Source organism: Apodemus sylvaticus, chromosome 7 (assembly GCF_947179515.1).
Source record: "Apodemus sylvaticus chromosome 7, mApoSyl1.1, whole genome shotgun sequence".
NCBI classification, from domain to species: domain Eukaryota; kingdom Metazoa; phylum Chordata; class Mammalia; order Rodentia; family Muridae; genus Apodemus; species Apodemus sylvaticus.
Window position 1 is genome coordinate 116,490,306 of NC_067478.1, and position 26,290 is coordinate 116,516,595.

The window sequence follows — 26,290 nt, forward strand, 5'->3', positions numbered from 1 at the left end:
TATCTTAGTGTGAATCAAATATTATTTCTGGACTTCTCTGAATTATTTAGAATCTAGATATCTGTCACTAGTTTTTAGTTGTCATATCTATTTTAATTGTGTACGTTTGATGTAGAAAGTATAAAATCTCAATGGAGCTATGAGAATTTCTCTCTTTTATTCTAAATGTGCTTCATACATATCATTGTCCCAGTGTTTATATTGTTATTATATTATTCATTCCATGACTCCATGTTGGGAAAGGTTTGCTCACATATGTGTGGAAGGTTGAGGACAACTTTTGAAGTCAGTTCTATCCTTTTAATACGTGGCTTCTGGAGATCTCAAGACAGCAGACTTGCGACTAAACAACTTCTCCATTTACACCTTCTCCATTCAGACATCTCATCAGGATGTGTTTTATTTTTAATGAAGGCATACTTGTGGGATTTAATGTGATATTTACTTCACACATACATACAAACATACAAACATACATACAATGTTTGATGATCAAATCTACTCACGATTCTGTAACCCTGACTACTCTCTCACCTGTAACCCTTCCCTGACCCTAAGTAATTACTCTTGACTTTAATCATATCTTAATTTTAGTTTTGACATATTAGGGAAAATACAGAATACTTGTCTCTCTGTATCTCTCTAGCTTAATCTACTTAGAACATCTTCCAGTGCCATCAATTTTGCTGCAGATTAAAATATGTGATTCTTTTTATGGCCAAGTATTTCTCTATATCTTCCTTTACATTCACCTACTAACAGACACCTAGACTGATTCTATATCTTGGCTATTGTAGCAAATGCTATAATAAATATGGCCATAAAGATGACACTTCTGTTTTTGCCCTTTCTTTTCTCTAGGCATTTATCAAGGGGATATAGCTGAATATATATATGCAAAATGGTTCTTCAATTCTTGTTCCTCTTACCTTTACCTTCAAAGTGCTGAAATTATGTGTACCATTTCTCCTTGCTTTTCTGTTTGTTTATCTTGATATTTTCTTGCCTAATACTAATCTTTTCATTTTCTTCATTTTTAATTCTTTTATGAGCAATTTTTATTTGTTTCACATTTACTTATTTATTTCTTTAGTGTATGGAAGTTCAAGGGCATCTTGAAAGAGTCAGTTCTGTCCTTTAACCATGAGTGTCTCAAGCATCACATTCAGGTCATCAGACATGGCAGCAAGAACCTTTATGCAGAAAGTAAATTCACTAGCCTAATTATTTTTTTTAATTATCAGTATACATTTATTTTTAAGTAATGAGTTTTGTATTAGCACTTTTATACAAATGTATGTTATGCTTTAACTACATAACCAGGGTAAGATAATATTTTACTATAGTTTTGATTTGTTTTTTCCTGAGAGCTAATAGTTTTGAGCATTTTTTTCTTGTATTTTTTGGTTGCTTCATAATTTAGTTCTCTTTCATAATATGCCTTCTAATTGTATTATTGCTAAAGACTTTCAACTCAATGTTTGTTTGTAATATGTGTACCTACAAAGAAACTTCTTGGCTGATTATTAATTATTGGATATCACTTCTTTCTAGATTTTGCTAGTTCATCCCTTAGTAGCTCTTCCTTCAAAACCTTTGACTAGAATCTGGAAATATGGCTCACTGGGAAGAACACTTGCTGTGAAAGCAAGAGAACAGGAATTAAAACCCCCAGTTCTCACATTAAAGCTGGGTGTGAATGCACACCTGTAATATCAGTTTGAGGGTAAAGACAAGGTAGATCCTGGGATCACACTTCCGGGCCAACTTAGATGAAATGGGAACATCCAGGGTCAGTAAGAAACTCTGTCTCAACAGACAAAAAGTGGAGAAGGTACAAATGAGGAAAACATTCAGTTTCTTCTATTGACTGCCACAATCACGTGCTTATCACATGCATACATATACCTTGCACAACACACAGACACACACATACACACATACATACATGCAAAATTAATAAGAAAAAAATGAAATCTGTCCAATCTCTCTTCCATGATTTTTCTACCCCTAAAATTATATACCTCTAAGTAACATACGGTTTGAGCAAATTTTACTTATATATTTAGGAATATATCTTGAAAATATGTGTAACAACAATCAGGAAAAAAGAAGTCAGAGGCCATGAATCTATGAGAGGGTGGATGGGAAAGAGTATAAATGAGTGAGCTTTGAGAAAGGGAATAGAAAATATACAATAGTGTAATTGTATTTTAAGTTCAAAAAACAAAAAAAAGTAAAAAGACAAAATATATCCATTAATTACTCATTTCTCAATATTTGGGTAAAACAGGAATATTCAGAAGATTCTGAATTAAATATTTGAAGAGTAAGATAATATAAACACTAAGCAAAAGTTCAAGGTTCTGTAATTAACTTGGACAAGAACTGGGTAGTTAATTTGTCTTACCCTCCAAACCTATAGTTATACTGTTTCTTAACTTCTATTTTTAATTCTTTCAAAAGAGTTAAACATATGGAACCACAAAACCAAACCAGTGCATCTGAATTCATCCTCTTGGGACTTTCAGAAAAGCCAGAACATGAGCCTGTCCTCTTTAGTCTGTTCCTCTGCATGTACGTGATCACAGTCGTGGGGAACTTGTTAATCATCCTTGCAATCAGCTTTGACTCTCACCTCCATACTCCTATGTATTTCTTCCTGGCCAATCTCTCTTTGGTTGATTTATGTCTGGCTACCAACACTGTCCCCAAGATGCTGGTGAATATTCAAACCAGGAAGAAATCTATTTCTTATCCTTGTTGTCTGACCCAGATGTACTTTTTCCATTTTTTTGGCATCATGGACAGTGTCTTAATAGCTGTGATGGCTTATGACCGCTTTGTGGCCATTTGTCACCCATTACATTATTCTACTATCATGAGTTCACGGCTCTGTGGGCTGCTGGTTGGTGTCCCATGGGTGTATTCCTGCTTCATCTCCCTCACTCACATCCTCCTCATGGCCCGTCTGGTATTCTGTGGCAAAAATGAGCTCCCCCATTACTTTTGTGACCTTACCCCACTTCTCCGACTTTCATGTACAGATACAACAGTGAACAAGATTTTTGTGCTCATTGTGGCAGGAATGGTGATAGCCACACCTTTTGTCTGCATCCTGGCCTCCTATGCTCGAATTATTGTGGCCATCATGAAGGTCCCCTCTGCAGGTGGCAGAAAGAAAGCCTTTTCTACCTGCAGCTCCCACCTCTCTGTAGTAGCCCTTTTTTATGGGACCACCATTGGAGTCTATCTGTGTCCCTCCTCTGTACGCACAGCTGTGAAGGAGAAGGCTTCTGCAGTAATGTACACAGCAGTTACACCCATGCTGAACCCCTTTATCTATAGCCTGAGGAACAGAGACCTGAAGGGAGCCCTGAGGAAGATCATTAACCGAAAGATCAGCGCATCCTCCTGACCATCAATCAGAAAATTGTAGAATTTCAAAACAGCAAAATCTAAAAATCTGAGCTCTTCAACTAAGTTGGAATTTCTTCCAATGAAAGAGAAAGAAATTGAAATTCTCAGTTACAGAAACCTAAGTGGCAATTTCTATGTGGCCTTTGAACCATTGTCCCATTCTAGTTGTTTTTTATTGTCAGTTTGGCAGAGCCAGGGATCACCTAGGAACCAACTGAAAAGTTCCCCGGGTCCAGTGGGTCTGGGGACTTGTTGTGGGGGAATTTACTTAATTACTAACTGCTGTAAGAAAGCCCAGCCCATGTTTCCTGGTACCATCCACAGGCCTGGGATCCTGAGCTGTGCAAAGGAGCCAGCTAAACTCTATAAAAATGAGGCTCCCAGTAAGCCAACAGGGCACTCTATGGTTGTTGCCTCAAGTTTCTGCTGAGTTTCTTCCATGGTGTCCTGTCAAGATTGACTATAACCATTAAACCAAATTAGATTCTTTCCCGCTAGTATGGGTGTTTTGTCAAAATGTTTTCTCACAGCAAAAGAAAAGGTAACTACGAGATTCTCCAAATATGGCACCTGGCAAATAATTCTAACTATGTCTCACATTTGTCCTCACTGAAAAATAAAACTATCATTACAGATTGGATATTCCCTACGTCAATATCTTTTTAACAAATAGAAAATGAAATCATGTGTTGCTTAACAATAATATCTTCAGAGAAATGTATCTGATGATTTTAGCATTGTAGAAATGTTATATTGTATTTACATAAAATTAGTTGAAGCCCATAACTCACTCAATTAAATGTTTTATTAATTATATTTGTTTTAGATTGTCTCATACATTTCCACATCTTATACCAACCATTCTTATCTCCCACCTTCCTACCACTCCTGAGAAAACCCTGATTCTCTACACAGATCTGTCTTACAAATTCATGTATAGCTATTTTTCTGTAATTCAGGGCCATCTATATGTCTATTGAATCAGAGCTATCTGTTGATGCCTGGTGGGTTGAACAGTAGGTATACAACTAAAAAGAATTGTTCTCTGTCTGTCTCTGTCTCTGTCTCTGTCTCTGTCTCTGTCTCTCTCTCTCTCTCTCTCTCTCTCTCTCTCTCTCTCTCTCTCATAGACTATCAATAGCCAGTAATTCCAAGACAAAAGGTAGCACCTACTTAGTGCCTCACCATTGAGTTTTTTTATTATTATTCGATATAATTTTTTATTTATATTTCAAATGATTTCCCCTTTTCTAGCCCTCCACTCCCCGAAAGTCCTGTAAGCCCCCTTCTCTCCCCCTGTTCTCCCACCCACCCCTTCCCACTTCCCCGTTCTTGTTTTGCCGAATACTGCTTCAATGAGTCTTTCCAGAACAAGGGGCCACTCCTCCTTTCTATTCAACCATTGAGTTTTTATTGATAAGGTTATTTTTGTACGTACATTCAGTGGATATAACTACAACCAGTATGAGTTAATAACTGTAATAGTTTTATCTAGTTCACAGAATGATTGTTTAGACACACTCCTTATCCTCCAAATCTTACATACTTATCACCACCTCTCTTCTGAAACATTCCCTGAGCTTACAGAGATGTCTTATTTAATGCCAACCTTATAAAATATCCTAATTTTTTCCATCTTGGACTTCTTACAGTAATAACCCCATCTCTATATTCACTGCCATTCTTTTTAGGAAGACTCTTCTCTGACCAAATATGGGAGCAGACTTTGTAATTTATAAGCATAGGCACTTAAAAGGTATGATTGTCAATTTCTCAACATGGAATCTTGATAACACTTAGAGTGGTCTGGAGATGTAGTTCAGCAAATTACATGCTTGATTACTATGCACCATGACTTGGGCTGGATCTCCAACTTGGTATGACACATAGAGACAGGGATAGACATGAATAACAAAGCACGTCATTCCATTATAAACATTTTTTATATCATAGTAAGCAAAAAAAGAGTGGTTCTTAAAACAGAAATAAAGACATGGGGAGGGACATGGTAAATAAAACACTTGTGCAAACATGAGGACCAGTATTTGGATTCCTCGGAAACTGAAATGGTAACACCCATCTGTAATCCCAGTATATCTGCAGCAAGATGGGAGCTAGAGACAAAAGAATCTCCACAAGCTCACTAGGCAGCCAGCCTATGATATGAAGCAGTTCAACAGCAAGGGACCCTGTCTTACACAAGGTGTGAAGTGATGAGCAACATTCAAAGTTATCCTCAAGCCGGGCAGTGGTGGTGCACACCTGTAGTCCCATCACTTGGGAGGAAGAGGCAGGCAGATTGCTGTGTTCGAGGCCAGCCTGGTCTACAGAGTGAGTTCCAGGACAGCCAGGGCTATACAGAGAAACGCTGTCTCGAAAAAAAAGCAAAAATCTAAAAACAAAAGACCAAAGTTATCCCCAGTCCTCACATGCTTACTGTGCATGCATGTGCCCTTACTCATACACAGATATTCACATACATACATACATACACACACACACACACACACACACACACCAATGTACACATAATCATCATCATCATCACTATCACTATCACCACCATACACAAAAACACATCAATGGAGAAATGGAAAATAGCAATAAAAAGAAAAAATATAGAAATCAGTAACTTGGACATTTATTAAGATTCTCAAGGTTCTGTATTGCGAACAATGCATTGTTGTATAGCAATTTCCTCTTGAATTCATTATCTTGTCCTAACTCTATATTATGTCCTTCTGAACAGAACTTGGATTTTCATCCCCCAGTAGCCATATCTACCATGGCAATGCTTTGACCATGGTTGATACAGATGTATTAATGACAATAATTAATATTTTCACAAAGTAAACTAAAATAAATAAAGGATACATAAATTATAATTAATTCTCATATGATATCTGGAAATAGTGCTAAGCTCTACAAAACCAAAGAAAACAAACAAACAAAAACCAGATGTTACAAGGTTACTCCAAGCCCTTCACTAATATAAATCCTCCAACACTAATATAATTATAGGGGGTGGGTTGTCTTTAAAAACACTTTATTCTTGAGTTCTGGTACCAAGAAAGACTTTGGAGGCATTAGCATTTTGTTGGTCTATCAATTATTAAAGCTTAAATGGCTTTATTCTTAAATGGCTTAATTAGCATAGTTGCTAATAATTGCCCCAAGTGAATTGTTTCACTCTGAACTGAAACATTCCCACAAGGAAAGAATAAAAGGCTCATGAGACTTGGGAACTAAATAAACTTCATATGTCTAGGAAAGCTGAAATTTATGGTATTTATTGGGGCCTGTTTCTAAGGATATTTAAAAAGAAAAAAAACTGCTGGAATAAGAGACCAATCATCCTTGCTACCAAAAGGAGATTCTCTAGCCTGTCTAGGTGTCTAAAGGTCATACAAAGAGCTCTGAGATATTTGTTTTTGTGACTTGTCACTCTGGCTGGGGTAGGCTTTCCTGTGCAACTGTTTTAAGTCATCTCTCCTCCTATAAGTAACCCCAATAAAAACTCACTGTCTCATTAGATTGAACTTTGGGACAGCCATTACTTTAGTCTTAGTTCCCTAACTAGTATCAGTGAGTATGTGTGTATTATACATCCTGAAGAAAAGTCTCACATACTATTTATTGCTGTACTTTTATATTACTGGCAGCATTTGTTCTTGTTTACTTATAAGTGATATCTTGCACTCTGAAGTTACACCTACTTTACAGAATAAGTTCAGCTGCATTATGATTTTGTAGTCCTACTGTCATATATTCAGTGCATCTTTGCCTGTCTTTCTTTATTAACTTCTATCATGCAATGGTTATTTATCTTTATCCCAATAGGTTTGAAATTTCTTTCAGTGTCAGTCAGAGAAAGTTCTTTTTGCAGTAGGGAGTGGATAATGCAGAAAAACATGCATATACTCATAATTAAAATAAAAAACAATGGTGGAGTTCAGCTCCATCCTGCAGATTGTTAATTGGTACTGAAGCAGGACAGAGTTGGATGAAAGTTAAAGACTCATGATCTGGCCTTATAATCTTACGATTTGTGCTATAACAAGTGCTGGTTTCCTTTCTCTTACTATTATGTACTTTAATAAGTGCTAGTTTCTTACTATTCTATGGCTAAATGCCAGTGATTTCTGGTAATAATCCACTTCTGTTAGTGTCAGTGGATTAGGATAAAAGCCTTAGTTACCAGGCTCTTTTCTCTCTGACTCAAATGGCCCTTGGTAGCCAGGCTAGAGACATGAATCTCATTAACTTTTTGTGAACCAGAGAGAAAAATAAAGAAAATCTCCTCCCCAAGCAACTTACACAGATGCACATATACATTCATACACACACACACACACACACACACACACACACACACACACATTCTGCTCAGGCCTGACCACCTGGCTGCTTGTCTAATTTCAAATGGTGTGCATTCTTGCACATATGCACCTATACTTACATATGCATATATACATTGGTGGATGGAGCAGAAGCTCCAATGAACAAGCAACACAGAAAAAAACTCACTCATTCTGGATGAAAAGGAAGTGCCAATCTTTACTGCTGAGAGAAAGAAAAAGCTTCTCCCTTATTGTTTGTAGTTCTTATGCATTTACACAATAATTGATCACATGATTTTCCAAGCATCTTTACATTCCATAACTTCATAGAAAGTTTGAGAGGCTAATTCAAGTCATGAAATGATAGGGAAGTACAACAAAAATGTTTACCTATGTTTCCATTACGACTAGTACCTGAAAAAAAACATTATCTGTTATGAGCACCATAAGTTCATGAAAAGTTTAAAATGAATGATTCTTAAGTCATAGCACAGTTTTGCCTGGAGAGAAACCATTTCTCCAGTGTCTTATTATTTTGAAGTTCTGTATAGATAATCCAGTCGGCATTTTATTTTCTGTTCTTGTACCTACAATAAATTGAGTATTCCCAGTTGATGGATTTTAGTTATCATATAATGTTTTCACAGCTAACCTAGAAGGAATGTTTTCCCTGAGTCTAAATTTGTTCCAACCCTGCTTTCTTATCATAGCACCATTAGTTCATTATTCATGAAGGTTTACAGAGCTCCAATTGCAGCTTTCATAATATAGAGAGCTAAAAATCATGTGAATAAATTCAGGAATTCTATAGATGGAAAAATGCTGAACAAAATCCTGGCCAACAGAATCCAAGAAGGCATCAAAGCTATAATTCACCACAATCAGGTAGTCTTCATCCCAAGGATACAAGGATGGTTCAATATATGGAAATCTGTCAATGTAATCCACTATATAAACAAACTAAGGCGGAATAAAAGGACATGGTCATTTTATTAGATGCTGAAAAGATTTTTGACAAAATTTAGCATCCCTTCATGATAAAAGTCTTGGAGAGATTGGGAATCCAAGGCCCATACCTAAACATAGTGAAAGCAAAATAATGCAAACCGGTAGCTAACATCAAGTTAAACGGAGAGAAACTTGAAGCAATCCCAATAATATCAGAGACCAGACAAGGCTGCCCACTATCTCCGTATCTATATAATATAGTACTTGAAATCCTAGTCAGAGCAATCAGGCAGCAAAACGAGGTCAAAGGTATAGAAATTGGAAAGGATGAAGTCAAATATCACTACTTTCAGATGATATGATAGTATACTTAAGTGAACCCAAGACTTCCACCAGAGAACTCCATAAGCTGATAAACAACTTCAGCAAAGTGGCTGGATATAAAATTAACTCAAGCAAATCAGTAACCTTCTTCTTTTCAAAGGATAAAGAAGAGGAGAAAGAAATTAGGGAAATGACACCCTTCACAATAGTACCAAATAACATTTCATACCTAGGTGTGACCCTAAGGAAGCATGTGAAAGATCAATACGACAAGAACTTTAAGCCTCTGAAGAAAGAAATCGAAGAAAGTCTCAGAAGGTGGAAAGATCTCCCATGTTCATGGATTGGCAGGATCAATATAGTAAAAAATGGCCACCTTGCTGAAAGCAATCTACAGATTCAATGCAATCCCCATCAAAATCCCAAATCAATTCTTCATAGATCTAGAAAGAGCAATTCTCAAATTCATCTGGAATAACAAAAAACTCAGGATAGCAAAAACTATTCTCTACAACAAAAGATCTTCTGGGGAAATAACCATCCCTGACCTCAAGCTCTACTACAGAGCAATGGTGATAAAAAAAAATGTTTGGTATTGGTATGCAGACAGGTAGGAAGATCAATGGAATAGAATTGAAGACCCAGAAAAGAACCCACACACATATGGTTACTTGATATTTGACAAAGGAGCTAAACACATCGAGTGGAAAAAAAGGACAGCATTTTTAACAAATGGTGCTGGATCAACTGGAGGTCTGCATGCAGAAAAATGCAAATTGACCCATTCTTATCTCCTTGTACAAAGTTCAAGTCCAAGTGGATCAAGGATCTACACATAAAACCAGATACACTAAAGCTTACAGAGAAGACAAATCTTGAACACATGGGCACAGGTGGAAAGTTCCTGAGCAAATGTAGAAAAGGATGTAGAAAAAAAAAGGGGACACTCCTCCATTGTTCGTGGGATTGAAAACTGGTAAAACCACTCTGGAAATCAGTTTGGTGATTCCGCAGAAAATTAGACATAGTACTACTTGAGGACCCAGTTATACCACTCCTGGGCATATACCCAGAAGATGCTCCTACATGTAATAAGGACATATGCTCCACTATGGTCATAGCAGCCTTATTTATAATAGCCAGAAGATTGAAAGAACCCAGATGCCCCTCAACAGAGGAATGGAGACAGAAACTATGGTATATATACACAATAGAGTACTATTCAGCTATTAAAAACTAGGAATTCATGAAATTCTCAGGCAAATGGATGGAACTAGAAAGTGTCATCCTGAGTGAGGCAACCCAATCACATGGTATGTACTCACTAATAAGTGGAGGAGGCTCAAAATAAACAGGTTACAATTCACCCAGCACAGGTAGCTCAAGAAGAAGGAGGACTTAAGTGAGGGTGCTTTGGGTCCTCTAAGAAAGGGAACAAAATACTCACAGGAGCAATAAGGGAGACAATGTGTGGAGCAGAGACTGAAGTAAAGGCCACCTAGAGACTGCCCTACTTGGAGATTCATCCTATAAACAGTCACCAAACCCTACACTATTATGGACAACAGGAAGCATATACCAAAAGGAGCATGCCATGGTTGTCTCCAGAGGGACCCTGCCAGAGCCTTACAAATACAGAGGCAGATGCTAGCAACTAACTATTGGACTGGGCATGGGGTCCCCAATGGAGGAGCTGGAGCCTGGTCCAGAGGAGCTGAAGGGGTTTACAGCCCCATGGGAAGAGCAATGATTTTGGCCACCCTAGATGCCCCAAGACTCCCAGGGACTGAAACCATCAACCAAGGGGCACACATGGGTTCAGCCAAAAATGTGGCAGAAAAAGGCCTTGTTGGTCATCAGTGGGAGGAATTGTTCTTGGTCAGGTAAAGGCTCAATAGAGGCCCCAACAAAGGGAAACTGAGGGCGGGGAGGTGGGAGTATGTAGGGTAGAGGGGCATATATGTGGAGCCAGGGGGAGGGAAGATGGGGAGGGCTTGGAGGTCTAAGGGGAGGAGGGAAATTTGGGAAGGTTTTACCATTGGCAATGTAAATGTAGATGTTATTCAACAACAACAACAAAAAAACAACCAACCAACCAACCAAACAAACAAACAAAAACAACAACAAAAACTGCCTCAACAAGGTGAAAAGAGAATTGATTCCCAAGAAGTTGTCTATAGCATACATGATTACATGTATGTATCCCTTCCCTTACACACAAATCGTACACAAAATAATAATACACAAGATAAATAAATATTTAAAAACCAACTTAAAGCCCTACACAGCCCTAAAACTTAGAAAGTAAAAGCAGAGCAAAAGTTCAGAGTCACCCTTCTTTTCTGTAAAGCAAAACAAGCAACAACACTAAAATCAAACTAAGATATTGATCCATGCAGAAGTTGGCAGGTAATTTTTTTCTTTTACTAAGAACTTGACACCAAGGTTCTAGGGGCACAAAGGTGACACCAAGTAAGCCTGTGCACAAAATACATGCTCCTCCCATGTATTCTAAAGGACTAAAATGAGATGTGTGAAAGAAAACTTGTAGAAAATGTGGTTACTTTATCAAGTAATAAAAATACTAGATTCAGATGCCACACTGAAGGAATGAGGACTCACCATTTATATCTGCAATGTCAGTCAGTTGAGTCTTAATTCTTTTTTATTTATTTTTTTATTTTCTTTATTCTTTGTTTACATTCCAAATGATTTTCCCTTTCCTGGTTCCCCCCTCCCCCACAATGTTGATTGTGTCTTGGGTATTCAGAGCTTCTGGTTTAATATACATTTATCAGCGACTGCATTCCATGTGTATTCTTTTGTGATTGGGTTACCTCACTTAGGATATTTTCCAGTTCCAACCATTTGCTTAAAAATTCATGAATTCATTGTTTTTAATTGCTGAGTAGTATTCCATTGTGTAAATATAACACATTTTCTGTATCCATTCTTCCATTGAGGGACATCTGGGTTCTTTCCAGCTTCTGGCTATTATAAATAAGGCTGCTATGAACATAGTGGAGCATGTGTCCTTAATGTATGCCAGAGAATCCTCTGGGTATATGCCCAGGAGTGGTATAACATGTCATGCCCAGTTTTCTGAGGAAGAGCCAGATTGATTTCCAGAGTGTTTTTACCAGCTTGCAATCCCACCAGCAGTAGAGGAGTGTTCCTCTTTCTCCACATCCTCACCAACACCTGCTGTCTCCTGAGTTTTAATCTTAGCCATTCTGACTGGTGTGAGGTGAAATCTCAGGGTTGTTTTGATTTACATTTCCCTAATGTTTAATGATGTTGAACATTTCTTAAGGTGCTTCTCAGCCATTTGAAATTCTTCAGGTGAAAATTCTTTGTAGCTCTGTACCCCATTTTTAGTAGGGTATTTGGCTCTCTGGCGTCTACCTTCTTGAGTTCTTTGTATATATTGGATATTAGCCCTCTGTTGGATGTACGGTTGGTGAAGATAAGATCTTTCCCAATTTTTTGGTTGCCATTTTGTCTGATTGACAGTGTCCTTTGCCTTACAGGAATTTAGTAATTTTATGAGGTCCCATTTGTCAATTCTTGATCTTAGAGCATAAGCTATTGGTTTTCTGTTCAGGAACTTTCCCCCTATGCCCATGTCCTAAATGGAGAGAAACTTGAAGCAATCCCAGTAAAATCAGGGGGCTGCCCCTCTCTCCATGTCTTTTCATTGTAGTGCTTGAAGTTCTAGCTAGAGCAATTAGACAACATAAGTAGGTCAAAGGGATACAAATTGGAAAGAAAGAAGTCAAACTATCACTATTCACAGATGATATGATAGTATACTTAAGTGACCCAAAAAACTCCACTAGAGAACTCCTACAGCTGATAAAAAACTTCAGCTAAGTGGCTCGTTATAAAATCAACTCAAGTGAGTCTGAATTCTTAAAAGTAGAAGTAGAGGCAGGTATATATTACTTTGTAGGCTTCTGAAGTAGATGTTAGTTACTTTTGCTGTTGGGACAAATATTTAAGTCTACTTAAGGCAGAGAAGGCATATCTTGGCTCACATTTCAAGTGTACAGTCTATGGCACCAGGTAAGTCCTTGCAAAGAGAGAATGAGGCAGCTAGTCACAGTTAGAAGGCTGGCAACAGCACGTGTTTGTATTCAGCATCCTTTTCCCTTTGGATTAACATGTTTTCACCTCAGTTAATCTAGTCCAGATAATCTTTCACAGATCTTCCAGAAAGCATGTTTCTTAGGTGATTCTAAATTCTGTTAAGTGGACAATAGTAAGCATTATAGTGCTGCAGGGAATGATCAAGTGTAGAGGTAACCAATGCTGAAAGCCAGTAAGTAGTTTTTATTGTATGCACACGCTGATCCATAGAACCTTAATTTAAAAACTAAGACAAGCCCCAAGTTCAGTTATGCAGAATGATGTATACACTTTCTGTCTCCTTGCTAGTCCCACCAAAAAAATCCTGTTTAAAAAAGTAGTTTATTTGGCTCTAGGGTTCCATGTTACAGACCACCATTGTATAGTACTATCCACAATGGACTAGTGTGTGTGTGTGTGTGTGTGTGTATGTGTGTGTGTGTGTGTGTGTGTGTGTGTGTCTGTGTGTCTGTGTGTCTGTGTGTCTGTGTCTGTGTCTATGTTAGAACTCCCATATCAAATTCCATTTGTTGGCCTCAATACATTTTTATTCATTTATTCATTCAACAAACATCCATCCTACCAGCTCTTACTCTAGACACAGGAATTGTTAGTGAGAGTTATACAAAGCTGTTTCTTATATCTATAAAATCTAAAAATCTTATATCTGGGAAAATCAAGGACAGAAAGATGAAGCTTTTCAATATTCTGATTGCAAAACATTAACTTTGAGGGGATTAATATTTTATATGTTGTTCATGTTGCCTGGATTCTGCAAGTGTCTATAGAATTAAAATTCTGAGCAAGGTATAGTTATACCAAAACAATCAGTTTTACTTATATTTATTTTGAAAAGCACAATTCCAGATATTTCTTAAATCACAGATGATGATACACAGACACCAGCACCCAGGAGGCAGAACCAGGAAGATCTATGTCTTCTCAAGACTAGTCTATGTATAAGGATCTAAACCAAACAGGATGACATACTAAAACCTCTCAGAGAACTGCTGTTTATCTCTCTCTCTCTCTCTCTCACACACACACACACACACACACACGTGGACATATACACCAAACAATCCAATTGATAATCGGGTCATGGAACTAAAGAAAACAGTCTCCGAAGAAGAAATACAAATGGCTGAGAATCATCTTTCATAGCTCTTGCATTTTATTCATTAAGGCAAAGCTTCCCAACAAAAACCAGAGATGATCAAAGCAGTTATCCCCTTGCCTTGGGGATCTAGTCTTCAATTGCAGAGGATAGAATTGCAGGTATGCAGCCATCAGAGCTACATGTAAAGAAATACAGCATGATAAACAAAAGCCCAATAACTGAGGAAGAAAGCAATGCTACATAAATGATGCTCAGAACATAACTCTTAAGCATCTGTCCTTACCAACCTCTTTAGCCCACTTCTATTCTGAAGAGCCCATTTCTGTCAAAATAAACTGTATTTCTCTCATGATCCATATATCCCTTGGCTTATACAGTGTTCTCTGCTTTTAAAAATCCTGGAATTCTCAGTGGATGACCTCTGGGTTCCAGTCCATGTTTTTAAGACTTGGCACAGAATTCTATGCCTATGAACACTTGAGCTTTGATTTGTAGCTACCAAGAAATTACTCAGTTGCTCCGTTGAGGGACATCTGGGTTCTTTCCAGCTTCTGGCTATTTTAAATAGGGCTTCTATGAACATAGTGGAGCATGTATCCTTATTACATGCTGAGGAATCCTCTGGGTATATGCCCAGGAGTGGTATGGCAGGGTCCTCCAGAAGTGTCGTGCCCAGTTTTCTGAGGAGCCATCAGACTGATATCCAAATGTCCCTCAGTGGAGGAATGGATACAAATAATGTGGTATATATATACAATGAAGTACTATTCAGCCATTAGAAACAATGAATTCATTAAATTCTTAGACAAATGAATGGAGATGGAGAACATCATCCTAAGTGAGGTAACCCAGTCTCAAAAGGTCACTCATGTAGGCACTCACTGATAAGTGGATATTACCCTAGAAACTTGGAATTCCAAGACATAATCCACATATCAAATTATGTCCAAGAAGAAAGGCCCTGGTTCTAGAAAGGCTTAGTGCAGCAATATAGGGCAATACCACAGCAGGGAAGTTGGAAGGGGTGGATGGGGAACAGGGGGAGGGAAGAGAGCTTATGGGACTTTTGGGGAGTGAAGAGCCAGGAAAGGGGAAATCATTTGAAATGTAAATAAAGAATATATCGAATAAAAAAAATGAGGAAAAACAAAGTACTCGAGATTGTTGTAATTCCAAATATAAACACATGGGGGCAGCCCAAACACGTTTTTAGAGGTTCAAGCCCTGCAAATTCTTGTGACCTAAATTTCCAGTATCTTTGTGCATAGTTTCACTGCTGTGTTGTTCAGGGTTCTTTTTCAATACCAGGAGTCACATAGATTCAAGCCAGCTGTGTTCCCAGTGCTAAAAGTATTCAATAGACATAGGCACCCTCCCATAACCAAAAAGCTGTCTACAATTGAAACCTACATGCGAATGAAAAACTTTTCTTCTCCAGTGGAGTTTCATTGTGTATATTAATTCCCCTTAGGGCAGACCACGTTCCCAGATAGTTGGTCAACACAAAATAAACATTTTGTCTCATATTGGCAATTTTTTTCTTCTTGGTCTTCTGAGTATATTACTTTTTTCTGATTTTATGCTTTTATGGGTGTGTGTGTGTGTGTGTGTGTGTGTGTGTGTGTGTTAGGGAGGGGGGATGAAAGTGGCTTGGAGAAGTAAGTTATTCTTTAGTGACAGGTCCTAAGGGGGAAGGCCAGAAAATGTAAAGAAAAAGATGTAAAACCTAGGGCCAGGAGATCTTGCATGAGGTATGTTTTATGCCAAGCAAGTTTATTAGAAGTGCATCATTTTGCATACAACCTGCAAAGGGAGAGAAAATGAGACAAATTCACAGGAAAGCTATCACATACACACTGAGACAAAGTCTGAGGGAAGCTAATGTTCTGCAAAGGGAGCACAGATATCTAAAAAGCATTACAGATCAAACATTCAGTGTCCTTGGAACAGATAATCACAACCCTTTAAGGTGAGAAGAGTTGAGTTCTCTGGCTCCAAATGGATGCCTCCCCCAGGATTCTGGCTTTGCGCCACTATTGGCATTTTGAAGGAACTGGGTTAGAGAAGTAATTGTGTTCCTCTCCATAAATCAAGGCTTCAGGTGAAACCACAGGACAATTTAGCCTTTATCATGTAAATTTGTATTGGGGGGGATCTGTGTGTTCATAGTTTGTTTTTATTGTTTGTTTATTTGTTTGTTTTAAGAGAGATAAACAAAAGGACATAAAGTTTGGTGGGTAGAAATGTGGGCAGGACCTTAAAAATGTTAGAAGAGGGGAAATTTCTGTCAGAATATAATGTATAAAAACAAGATTGTTTCAATTAAAAAAAGAGATTAGCCTATGAATGAAGCGAGTTGGCAGATGAAGATTGAAATCCCTTTACCGCTTGAAATTTATATAGTAAGTAGAACATACAAAAATAAATAAATAAATAAATAAATAAATAAATAAATAAATAAATAAATAATGCCATAAAGAGTGGGTACTTTGTGAATATCCTATAAAGAGTCATGACTCTTGGGCCAAAGGTTTGGGGCATTTCCCTCAACTCATCAGCTCACTCATACTCTTATGATTGCTCTCCCTTTTTGTAAGTGTGCACACCTGAATGTTTATGTATGTGTACCACACACATAGCATACAGGATTCCACAGAGGTAAGGGGAGGAGGTTGGATCCCTGGTGACTGGAGTTATTTGTGGTTTTGAGCTACCAGGAGCCATCCCTACAGCCCTTACTTTCTCATTCTTATAAACCATTCTTATTTCTATGTCTTCCTGAGGGAAGACAGGAGACATTTAATTCTTTTTTTTAATTTTTTTAATTTATTTTCTATATTCTTTGTTTACATTCTAGAAGCCTTCTCCTTTCCCAGTCCCCCCCCCCCCATATATTCCATAAGTCCTCTTCTCTCCATCCATTCTCCTGTCTTTCCCCCTTCCTTTTCTCTATCCTGATACTCCCCTACTATGCTGGATCAAGCCTTTCCAGGATTAGGGCCCTCTTCTTCCTTCTTCATGGGAATTATTTGATATGCTAATTGTATCTTCAGTATTCAGAGCTTCAGGGCTAATTAAAATCCACTTATCAATGACTGCATTCCATGTGTATTCTTTTGTGATTGCGTTACCTCCCTTGGAATGATATTTTCCAGTTCCATCCATTTGCCTAAAAAAATCATCAATTCATTGTTTTTAATTGCTGAATAGTACTCCATTGTGTATATATACCACATTTTCTGTATCCATGCCTCATTGAGGGATATCTGGGTTCTTTCCAGCTTCTGGCTATTATAAATAAGGCTACTATGAACATAGTGGAGCATGTGTCCTTAGTGCATGCTGGGGAATCCTCTGGGTATATGCCCAGGAGAGGTATAGCAGGGTCCTCCGGAAGTGTCACGCCCAGTTTTCTTAGGAACTGCCAGACTGATTTCCATAGTGGTTGTACCATCTTACAATCCCACCAGCAGTGAAGGAGTGTTCCTCTTTCTCCACATCCTCGCCAATACCTGCTGTCTTCCATTCCAGACAAATAAATGATTCCCACAATTTTGATTATGTCAGTGCACCACTATGGGAACTTGAAGCTCAGTTTTCATACACTTGAGATTCTGCACTATTTGCTTATCTAGTCATGTTGGACAAAATAAATAAGCAAATAAATAAATAAGCAAACAAATAAAGAAAGAAAAGAAGTCAATACCCAGGGTAGCAAGATTGCTCAATGGGTAAAGTTATATGCCTCCCTGAACCCATGACATGGATGGAGACAACCAGTTCTTAAAAGGTATCCTCTGACTTCCACAAGTGCACTGCTTCTTTTCCTTTAACAAATAAATAAACAAATGTAAAATATTAAAGAAAACATGAAGGAGCCTTGCCTGACATTGCATGGATAGCCAGGGTGTTAAATTGTTTTATATATGTTGAGACTTGCTTTGTATCCAAGTATGTGGGCAATTTTGTAAAAAATTTGCATGAGTTGCTGAAAAGAAGGTATATTTTTGTATGTTTGAGTTAAATATTATATATATGTAATATATATATAAATGATATCATTTACCTCCAGCATTTCTCTGTTTAGTTTTGTCTAAATGACCTGTCAATTGGAGAAATAAGATACTTCTTGGCTTCCTTCAGCTCTACACTGTCTATATAGAGCTGAGAAACAGTCCTATCTTCTTAAATGCTGAGGGCAAATCTAAAAGCTGTATTTGCAAATTATAGAACACTATCTCTTTCTGAAAGAGCAATTCTCACACAGTTATAATGTGTTATTCCATACCTAACCACTTTCATTTCATAGTCAAAGGAAGCTGCCAGACACTCTGCCATCAATCTCACAGGCTTAGGAAGTTTTTCAAAATATCAAACTGACATCCTTGAAACTTTGCTTGACACTCCAATAAGGATGATTTTATGAGATTATGTTTCTCTATTACTTTAACTGACTTCTCATACTAAGCTTCTAGATTCTTGTTTCTTATCCCAGAGACTATACTTACATTTTAACATGTCTTTTATATGCTTTGTTTAGTGTATCCAGCTCCCTTAAAATAACCCGACGTCCTCCTATATGTAAACAGGTGTGCTACATATAAGCTCCCATACTTGTTCTCAGCCCACAAGAACTCCATTTGTTCCTGATACATCAGTAAGGAGATACTTTGGGCATTGTAGAAGATATCTGGATGTATGGACTATTCATTTCTTTCATCCAAATTATATATATATATAACTATATATAAAATAATACTCTATTGTTTTCAAATGTTATATATATATAATTATATATATATAACATTTGAAAACAATAGAGTATTAATATATAATATATATTAATACTTTATTGTTTTCTGTTCTTTCCCTTCAATCCTCTGAAGCTCCTTGTGGCTTCTTCCAACTTACTTTGCACCAGCATTTCTGGTGGTGGGACTAGCCACTAGCTCAAAGAACTGAATCTAAGAAAACATTTGTCCTAGATTAAGTCATCTCAGTTGCACTACAATTTCTATCTTCTACTCTTATCTCTCCCCTTAATCTCTGCACAAGAGAGCTGGATACCCATCACACAAAGAACTCAATATCTCTTAAAACAGTCAGTTCTACTTACTCACCCAACTGAAGGTTCTCTCTGTGCACTGAGGTCCAGAACTCCTGGGCTGCTGAAGTTCTACATTTTGCCCCACCACTGAGATATGGGAATTATTCTAGGCAGCCAATGTAGTGATGCTAGACTGCATTTACCCTGCAAAGAGCTGTGACACAACTCACAGTGTGGGAAAATGCATCCTAAAATGTGCGAGTTCAAAGTTGGCATTCCCTGACTCCAGGGCATGAGGTCGATGCTGGAAAGCCACACAGAGGAGTCAAGAATTGATGTTCAGGGCTCCACAGACCTGTGATGAGGCCAGGGCTGGGGGTTTTCAGATTGCTAGAAATTCATACTCCAATGGAAGTCACAGAGGAGCCAAGAATGGAGTTACACCATACAGCTGAGGGGCCCAGGGACAGAGGAATAGGGACCTCCAGCTTAGCTCAGAGTTGAAAGTCAGGGAGCACTGAGAGGCCTTCTGTAGGAGACTTAGGCAGTGGGCACTATAGACAAAGGTTTTCTCCATGCTCCCAAGCAGTTCTTGTTAAAAAAAAAAAAAAAAGTTCATGTCTTTTATTGACAGTTCATTGTGGAAAATGGTTGCATATCACCTCCTCAAAGTGGTCAAGAGATTAAATACCTTTTGCAGAAAGATATGTCTGAGAAGCAAGCTTATTAGCTAAACCCTCAGAGCCTAGATACCTCATTAGGCATGGAAAACTTTATTCTGGACTACATCACCAGTGTAGAGAGTATGGTCACCTGCTCTGGGGGAAGAACTCTAGTAGGAATCAGGTTTCTGCTTACCATCTTAGTTGGACGACTCACTGCTGAGGTCTCTGACAGACTTGACATTACCGTGTTTCCTGGTACTATCCATGGTCCCACTGGCTGCCCCTGCCCCCTTGTCATTATGGATCCACATACCTCTCAAGCTACATTTTTACATAAAGACTGACTCCTTCACAGGTCTTATACTCAGAGCAAACCTCCCAAGATTTTTCCACTATTTCTGGCTTCTTACCATCCCCTATTTTCTCTGCAATCTTGAACAACCTATCACTCTCCTCTAACCTATTAATTATATTTTTCTTCTTCCTATTTTGAACCAACTCGCTCCTGCCAAACACCAACAGCCCTTTAAGGCACAATGAGTCCTTCCCCCCATACTCCATGGGAGCCACTACCTATGCACACCTACCTCTCATAGCCACTCTCCATGTTTTCTACTTCTATTTTTCTCCTCTCCCCTCCACCTTCCTGGGCAATCTCTCAGTTTCATTCTGTAACCAAATCAGTTACTTGTAGCCCTTTAACTTTCTAGACGCTTCTATAGGAGGACATAACAAAAGTCATACAACCAACCTAAAATGGTCCTCCTGCTCCGTAAGAACAACCTGATTCATGACCCCATGGGCCCTACAAAAGCCAACTTCACCTCCACTGAGTATCCAACAGCCAGATGAGCATGGCATTCTTTCCCCACTTTGCTCTCAAGGTCTGAAATAAAAAACTAATGGACCAGAAGCCTGAGGTTGACTAAAGAACTGGGGGAGGAATTTTATATGTGCCTAATACCTACAGACTGCTAGGCTTTATAACACTCCTTGTAGGGAAGTCTGAAGTTGTATGGCCTTTTCCAAACCAAGGGCTCAATGATACTGTCTGCAGGCTACTAATATTGTGGGAATCCCTGAAAAGGGAGCTGGATAGCACATCCTCATCAACAAAGGAATCTCCCTACTACCTAAAAAATATCTGTCCTCTTAACAAGGCCACAACAACCTCTTCTGGTAATTACAACTTTGACACCATGAAGAACAGACCTACAGATAGAATATTCTACCCCAAGACTCTTCATCTGTCCATAAAGCTCCCGAGACTCTTGTGCTATGCATATATGGTTCCTTTTCCTGGAGAAAGACTGCTGTTCCTCACTGTCCTGAATAAAGGACAATCTGTGACTTTTGAAGGTCAGTTGTTTGGTTTTTTCTTTGATTTCCTCATCATCACAGTCAATCCTAATCTAACACCAGGTCAGTGCACCTTGCAGGCATTTGAAAGGAGGGTAACTTGTGGGAATGAGGATGATATGGGGTTACAATTGAATGCCCTCTGTAAATGCAGGGGTATAGAAAATTATTCTGGCTGACTCAGTAAATGTTAAAAATCTATAAGAAATAAGGTCTTGTGAGAGTAAGTTAGACCATTGGGTACATGCTTTGAATATATATATATATATATATATATATATATATATAGAGAGAGAGAGAGAGAGAGAGAGAGAGAGAATTATATGTATATGTATATTATATATATGTATATATACATACATATATTGAGAATTTTATGTTCTATATATATATTGAGAATTTTATGTTCTTGCTCTTCATCTTGTCCTAGTGCTCTCTCACTCTATCTCCCCACCCTTCCCTTCTCTCATCCTTCACTAGATCTGATCATCTGAGACAGGCACTAAATAACTAATAATAAGGTAATGTAATATATTATATACTACATAGATAGCACAGACTCCCCCACCCAAGTGTATGATTCCCATCCATGTAGGATGAATGAAAAATTAGTACTATTCAGAACGGCACACAATTTAAAACTCAACAATTGAATATTTGTCCCATTTTCTTGTAATATTTTGGACTGAATTTAATGCAGATTCTGAAATTATGAACTGGGGCATGAACAACGTATTATATTGATGTTTCATTTAACAGCTAATGCTTTTCAATGACAACTGAAATGAAATGCATTTTTAAATTAATTAGTTACATATTCATACTTTATAAGTCGGAATCCTATAAATTTTTGAGAACATATGAGTTAAATAAGTTTCTATTAGGCAGTACTGAATTGGGTATTGTTTATCTATTTTATAAATTGGAGTATATTATGGAAAGATAGACATTAGATATAAAGGATGGCCATTGACATAAAACGTTTGCCTTTCTGTTGAACTTGGAAGACGATGTGGTCAAATTGCTTCCAGTGAAAGTAGGAAGGTCTGAGTTCAGAGGCCTGAATTTGGAGAACAACTAACCTGAAGTAAACCATAGCTCACAGCAAAAAAAAAAAAAAAAAAAAAAAAAAAAAAAAAACCTATTTTAAACAAGACTGAAGGCAAGGACAGCTGAGGTAGCTTGATCCTGTGACCCACATTTATTGAACACAGATTAGGTTGGGCTTTTATTATTGAAAAAATTATAGATATATTCTGATTATAATTTTTTCATACCCCAACTCCTCCCAGACTCACAGAGCCTCACCTTGTCCCCACCCACACAACTCCAAGCATCTTTGTTTCTCTTTTTAAAGTATCCATAAAAACAAAAACAAATATATATGAAACTGACACACAAAACAAAAACAGAAAACAAAATATACATGCAAAAGACCAATAAAACAAAACAAAACACAATCTCCAAAGATATATGATATAAATAGTCAAGAAAATTGGCACTGAGTTTGTTTTTTATTGGCCAGCTATGTCTGGAAATGGGGCTTACTGTGAAGTGTAATTAATATACCCAGTGAGACACCATTGCTGAAAAAATTTCCCCCTTTTTCAAGCAGGTAGTAATTGCAAATACCTTTTAGTTAAGGATAAGAGACCATTTCGACTTCCACCTCTAAGTGCTAGGGTACCATCTTGATTGAACATGTTCAAAGTCTGTGGATTCTGTCACACTCTCTATGAGTTCATGTATGTATCAGTCCTGCTGTGTCTGGAGGACTTGGTTTTCTTGGAGTCATCTATCACCTGTCCCTTTTCTAGGGTTTCTACCTCCTCTTCTTTATCAACCACTGAGCCTTGAGATGAAAAGTTTAATGAATACATTCTACTTAAGGCTGAGTGTCCCATGATCTCTCACTAATGCACGTTATCCAGATGTGAATTTATATGCTAGTTCCCACCTACTGCATGAAAAGGATTTTCTTATGATGGCTGAGTAAGGCACTGGTCTATGGATATAGCTGAATGTCATTAGCAGTAATTTTATTGCCATGTTCAGACTAGGCTTTAATCTCTCCCACAGCTTTGCAGTCCATCTCCTCTACTATCATTAGAGGATAATAAGTGGCATCTTAAAAATAAGAGGAAAGTCTAATTATAATGACACTTCTGGAGGGGGAGCTAAATTTCAAGTAGGGTTACAATATCACTGTGGGTTCAAAGAAGATGGAGGTAGCAGGAGTCAGAATCAAAATATCTGCTCAGACCATGCAGGCTGTTGGTCTAAAATACCGTAAAACCTTTTACTTACTGGATACAGATGAATGTTAAAATACTACAAACACTGAATACAACTCCCAGAAGCACATATTCATGCATGTATATGTATATATACACACACACACACACACACACACACATGCATACACACACAGACACACTCTTCTGTAAAAAATGTTATATTCTCATGGTGTATGTTATAATTTTATAAACAATATTTTCATATACTTATATATTGTATATTGTGATATATTGTGAAAATTCCCTCTCCACAACACTCCATCTCTTATTTTTAATGATAATCCATTTTGATTACCTTTGTTCATTCCTCTATACCAGTGATTCTCACCCTTCTTAATGTTGTGACCCTTTAATACATTTCCTCTTGTGGTAACCCTCAACCATAAATTTTTTTTGGTACTTCATAACTGTAATTTTGCTACTATTATAAATTGTAATATAAATATCTGTATTTTCCAATTGTCTTAAGTGACTCTTGTGAAAGGGTCATTCAACCCCACAAAGGGATCACAACACACACCTTGTGAATCACTGTTCTAGGGGTTTGTTTCTTTAGTTTTTAGATTCCATGCATAAAATTGACAACATACCATAACTATCTTTCTAGATCTGGCTTATTTCACTTTAATGACTTCCTTAAAGTTCACCCATGTCAAACAACAAAGAAGATGTTTGAGCAACAGCTTTGGGGAAGGAGTTTCTTGTTCTACGTGAAAAATTCAAAGCAGTGTGACTAAAAGCAGTCAAGAATTCCTGTCTAGTGAGGAGACAGATACCAAAGAAGCAGACACATAAGCATAGTCATGTAAGATCTTACTAACAATGAAAAAAGGAATGAAAAATAGGACAAGGCAGTGACTCATCTACATAGCAGGGCTTCAGAGGGAACATGGTGTGGTCAGGGACACATATAAGTATGGATTGTGATCATATTATAAAAATTTTAAATCCATGATATACCTAGAGGAAATTATTGTTGAAAATAGCAAGTACAAAGTTCCTGTATATATTCTTATAGATAATGTGATTAAAAAACAGAGACTAAGAAAAAATAAAAATGAGAAATAAGAGTGAATCATATTCTAGGGATTAGGACTGTTCTTATTTCTTATCCTCAGAACTTATCACTTTTGTAAGTAGTGCATGTGAATACATATGTGGATGGTGGACGAAAGGATGGCTGGGTGCACAGAGGCATGGATGGGTAAGTGAATACATGAATGGGTAAGGAGGTGGATGGATGAATATGTAAGTATATGAAGGGATGGGTGGGAAGGTAGTTAGATGTATGGATAGATGGGTGGGTAGAAGTGTGGGTGGGTGAGTAGATAGATTAATGAATGGGTGGGTGGATAGATAGTGGATGAATGGGTAGGTGGATATATGCACAGATGGATAAACAGATAGAAGAGTAGATGAATGAATAAATGGTTAGATGGATGGAGTATGCACGCTTGTATGAATTTAGTAGAGACAAGAGTATCACAGGTTTGAGGATAGCTTGAGCTACACAGAGAGAGTCTCTCTCTCAAAAACAATTTATTGCTTGTATTTTTACTGTGCTTGCTGAAGTAACAGATATACAAATGAATGAGTATGAAAATACAACAGATAAATGAAGACATTCAATAAAATATAGTTGAGGAGAAATTAAGGTTGATCATTCTAAATAGGCACTGGAACACTTTGGGCTAAAAGAGGGGAGGACAACTTAGAGCTGTCAGGATGGTTCAGCATGTTGAGGTGCTATTGCCTAAGACTGAAAACCTGAGCAGATTTCACAAAGCAGCAGGAGAGAACCAACTCCAGAGAGATGTCCTCTGATTTCTACATGTATGCCATGATACACTCACACCTACACTTAAGAACATAAGCAAAATAAACAAATAAGCATATATTTGTTTAAAATAATTTACTTTATTTGTATGGTAAAAAAAAATTAATTCTCAAAGAAATATGTGATGGTAAAGAATGGGACCTTTGGGAAGTAACTGGGAGTAGATGAAGCCATGAGGATAGGTCTCTCATAATGGTTTTTGTGGATTTATAAGAAGAGGAAGAAACACTTATCCTAGCAAGGTTGACTCTGTCACCTAATATGATGCTCTGTTCCACATTTGGTTACATCAAAGTGTCCCTCATCAGATGCCAGAACCATACTCTGGGAGTTCTCTGCTTTTAGATTTATGAGGCACAAAATTTTCTACTGATTGATTGATTGATTGACTGACTGATTGATTGATTTACTTACTTAATTGTTTATTCATATATTTATATATTTACTCATTCATTCACTCATTCTTAGGTTGTGTCAAACTATGTAGTCCTAGGTAGCCTTGAACTTGTAAGAACAAAGCTGACCTCATAGAGATCTTTTGCCTCCTGAGTGCTGAGATTAAAGTTGTATATCACTACACCTGCCATAACCCTCTATTCTTTACAAATTACTCCATCTTAGATATGTAGCTACAGCAATAAAAAAAATCAGGATAAGTGATATCTTCAGCTTTCTTGCTCTTTTATTTAAACATTGCTTTGATTTTTTCAGAATCTTTATGAATGGGTGAGCACACATACAAACACACACACCACCAAGATAGTCAAGAAAGTAAGCCACTCTATTTGAATGTAACCTTAATAAA

At 37.6% G+C, this 26,290-nt stretch overlaps 1 protein-coding gene across 1 annotated transcript; it reads left to right on the top strand.

Moving 5' to 3' along the window:
* Positions 1-2,476: 2,476 nt before the first annotated feature.
* On the top strand, positions 2,477-3,418 carry LOC127690178 (olfactory receptor 24). Its single transcript, XM_052189726.1, has one exon. It carries the CDS (start codon positions 2,477-2,479, stop codon positions 3,416-3,418), a length of 942 nt encoding a protein of 313 aa, XP_052045686.1.
* The last annotated feature ends 22,872 nt before the right edge of the window (positions 3,419-26,290 follow it).

What these genes read in the sequence shown, in the direction of transcription:
- LOC127690178 (XM_052189726.1), top strand. Translation starts at nt 2,477, where the DNA reads ATGGAACCACAAAACCAAACCAGTGCATCTGAATTCATCCTCTTGGGA.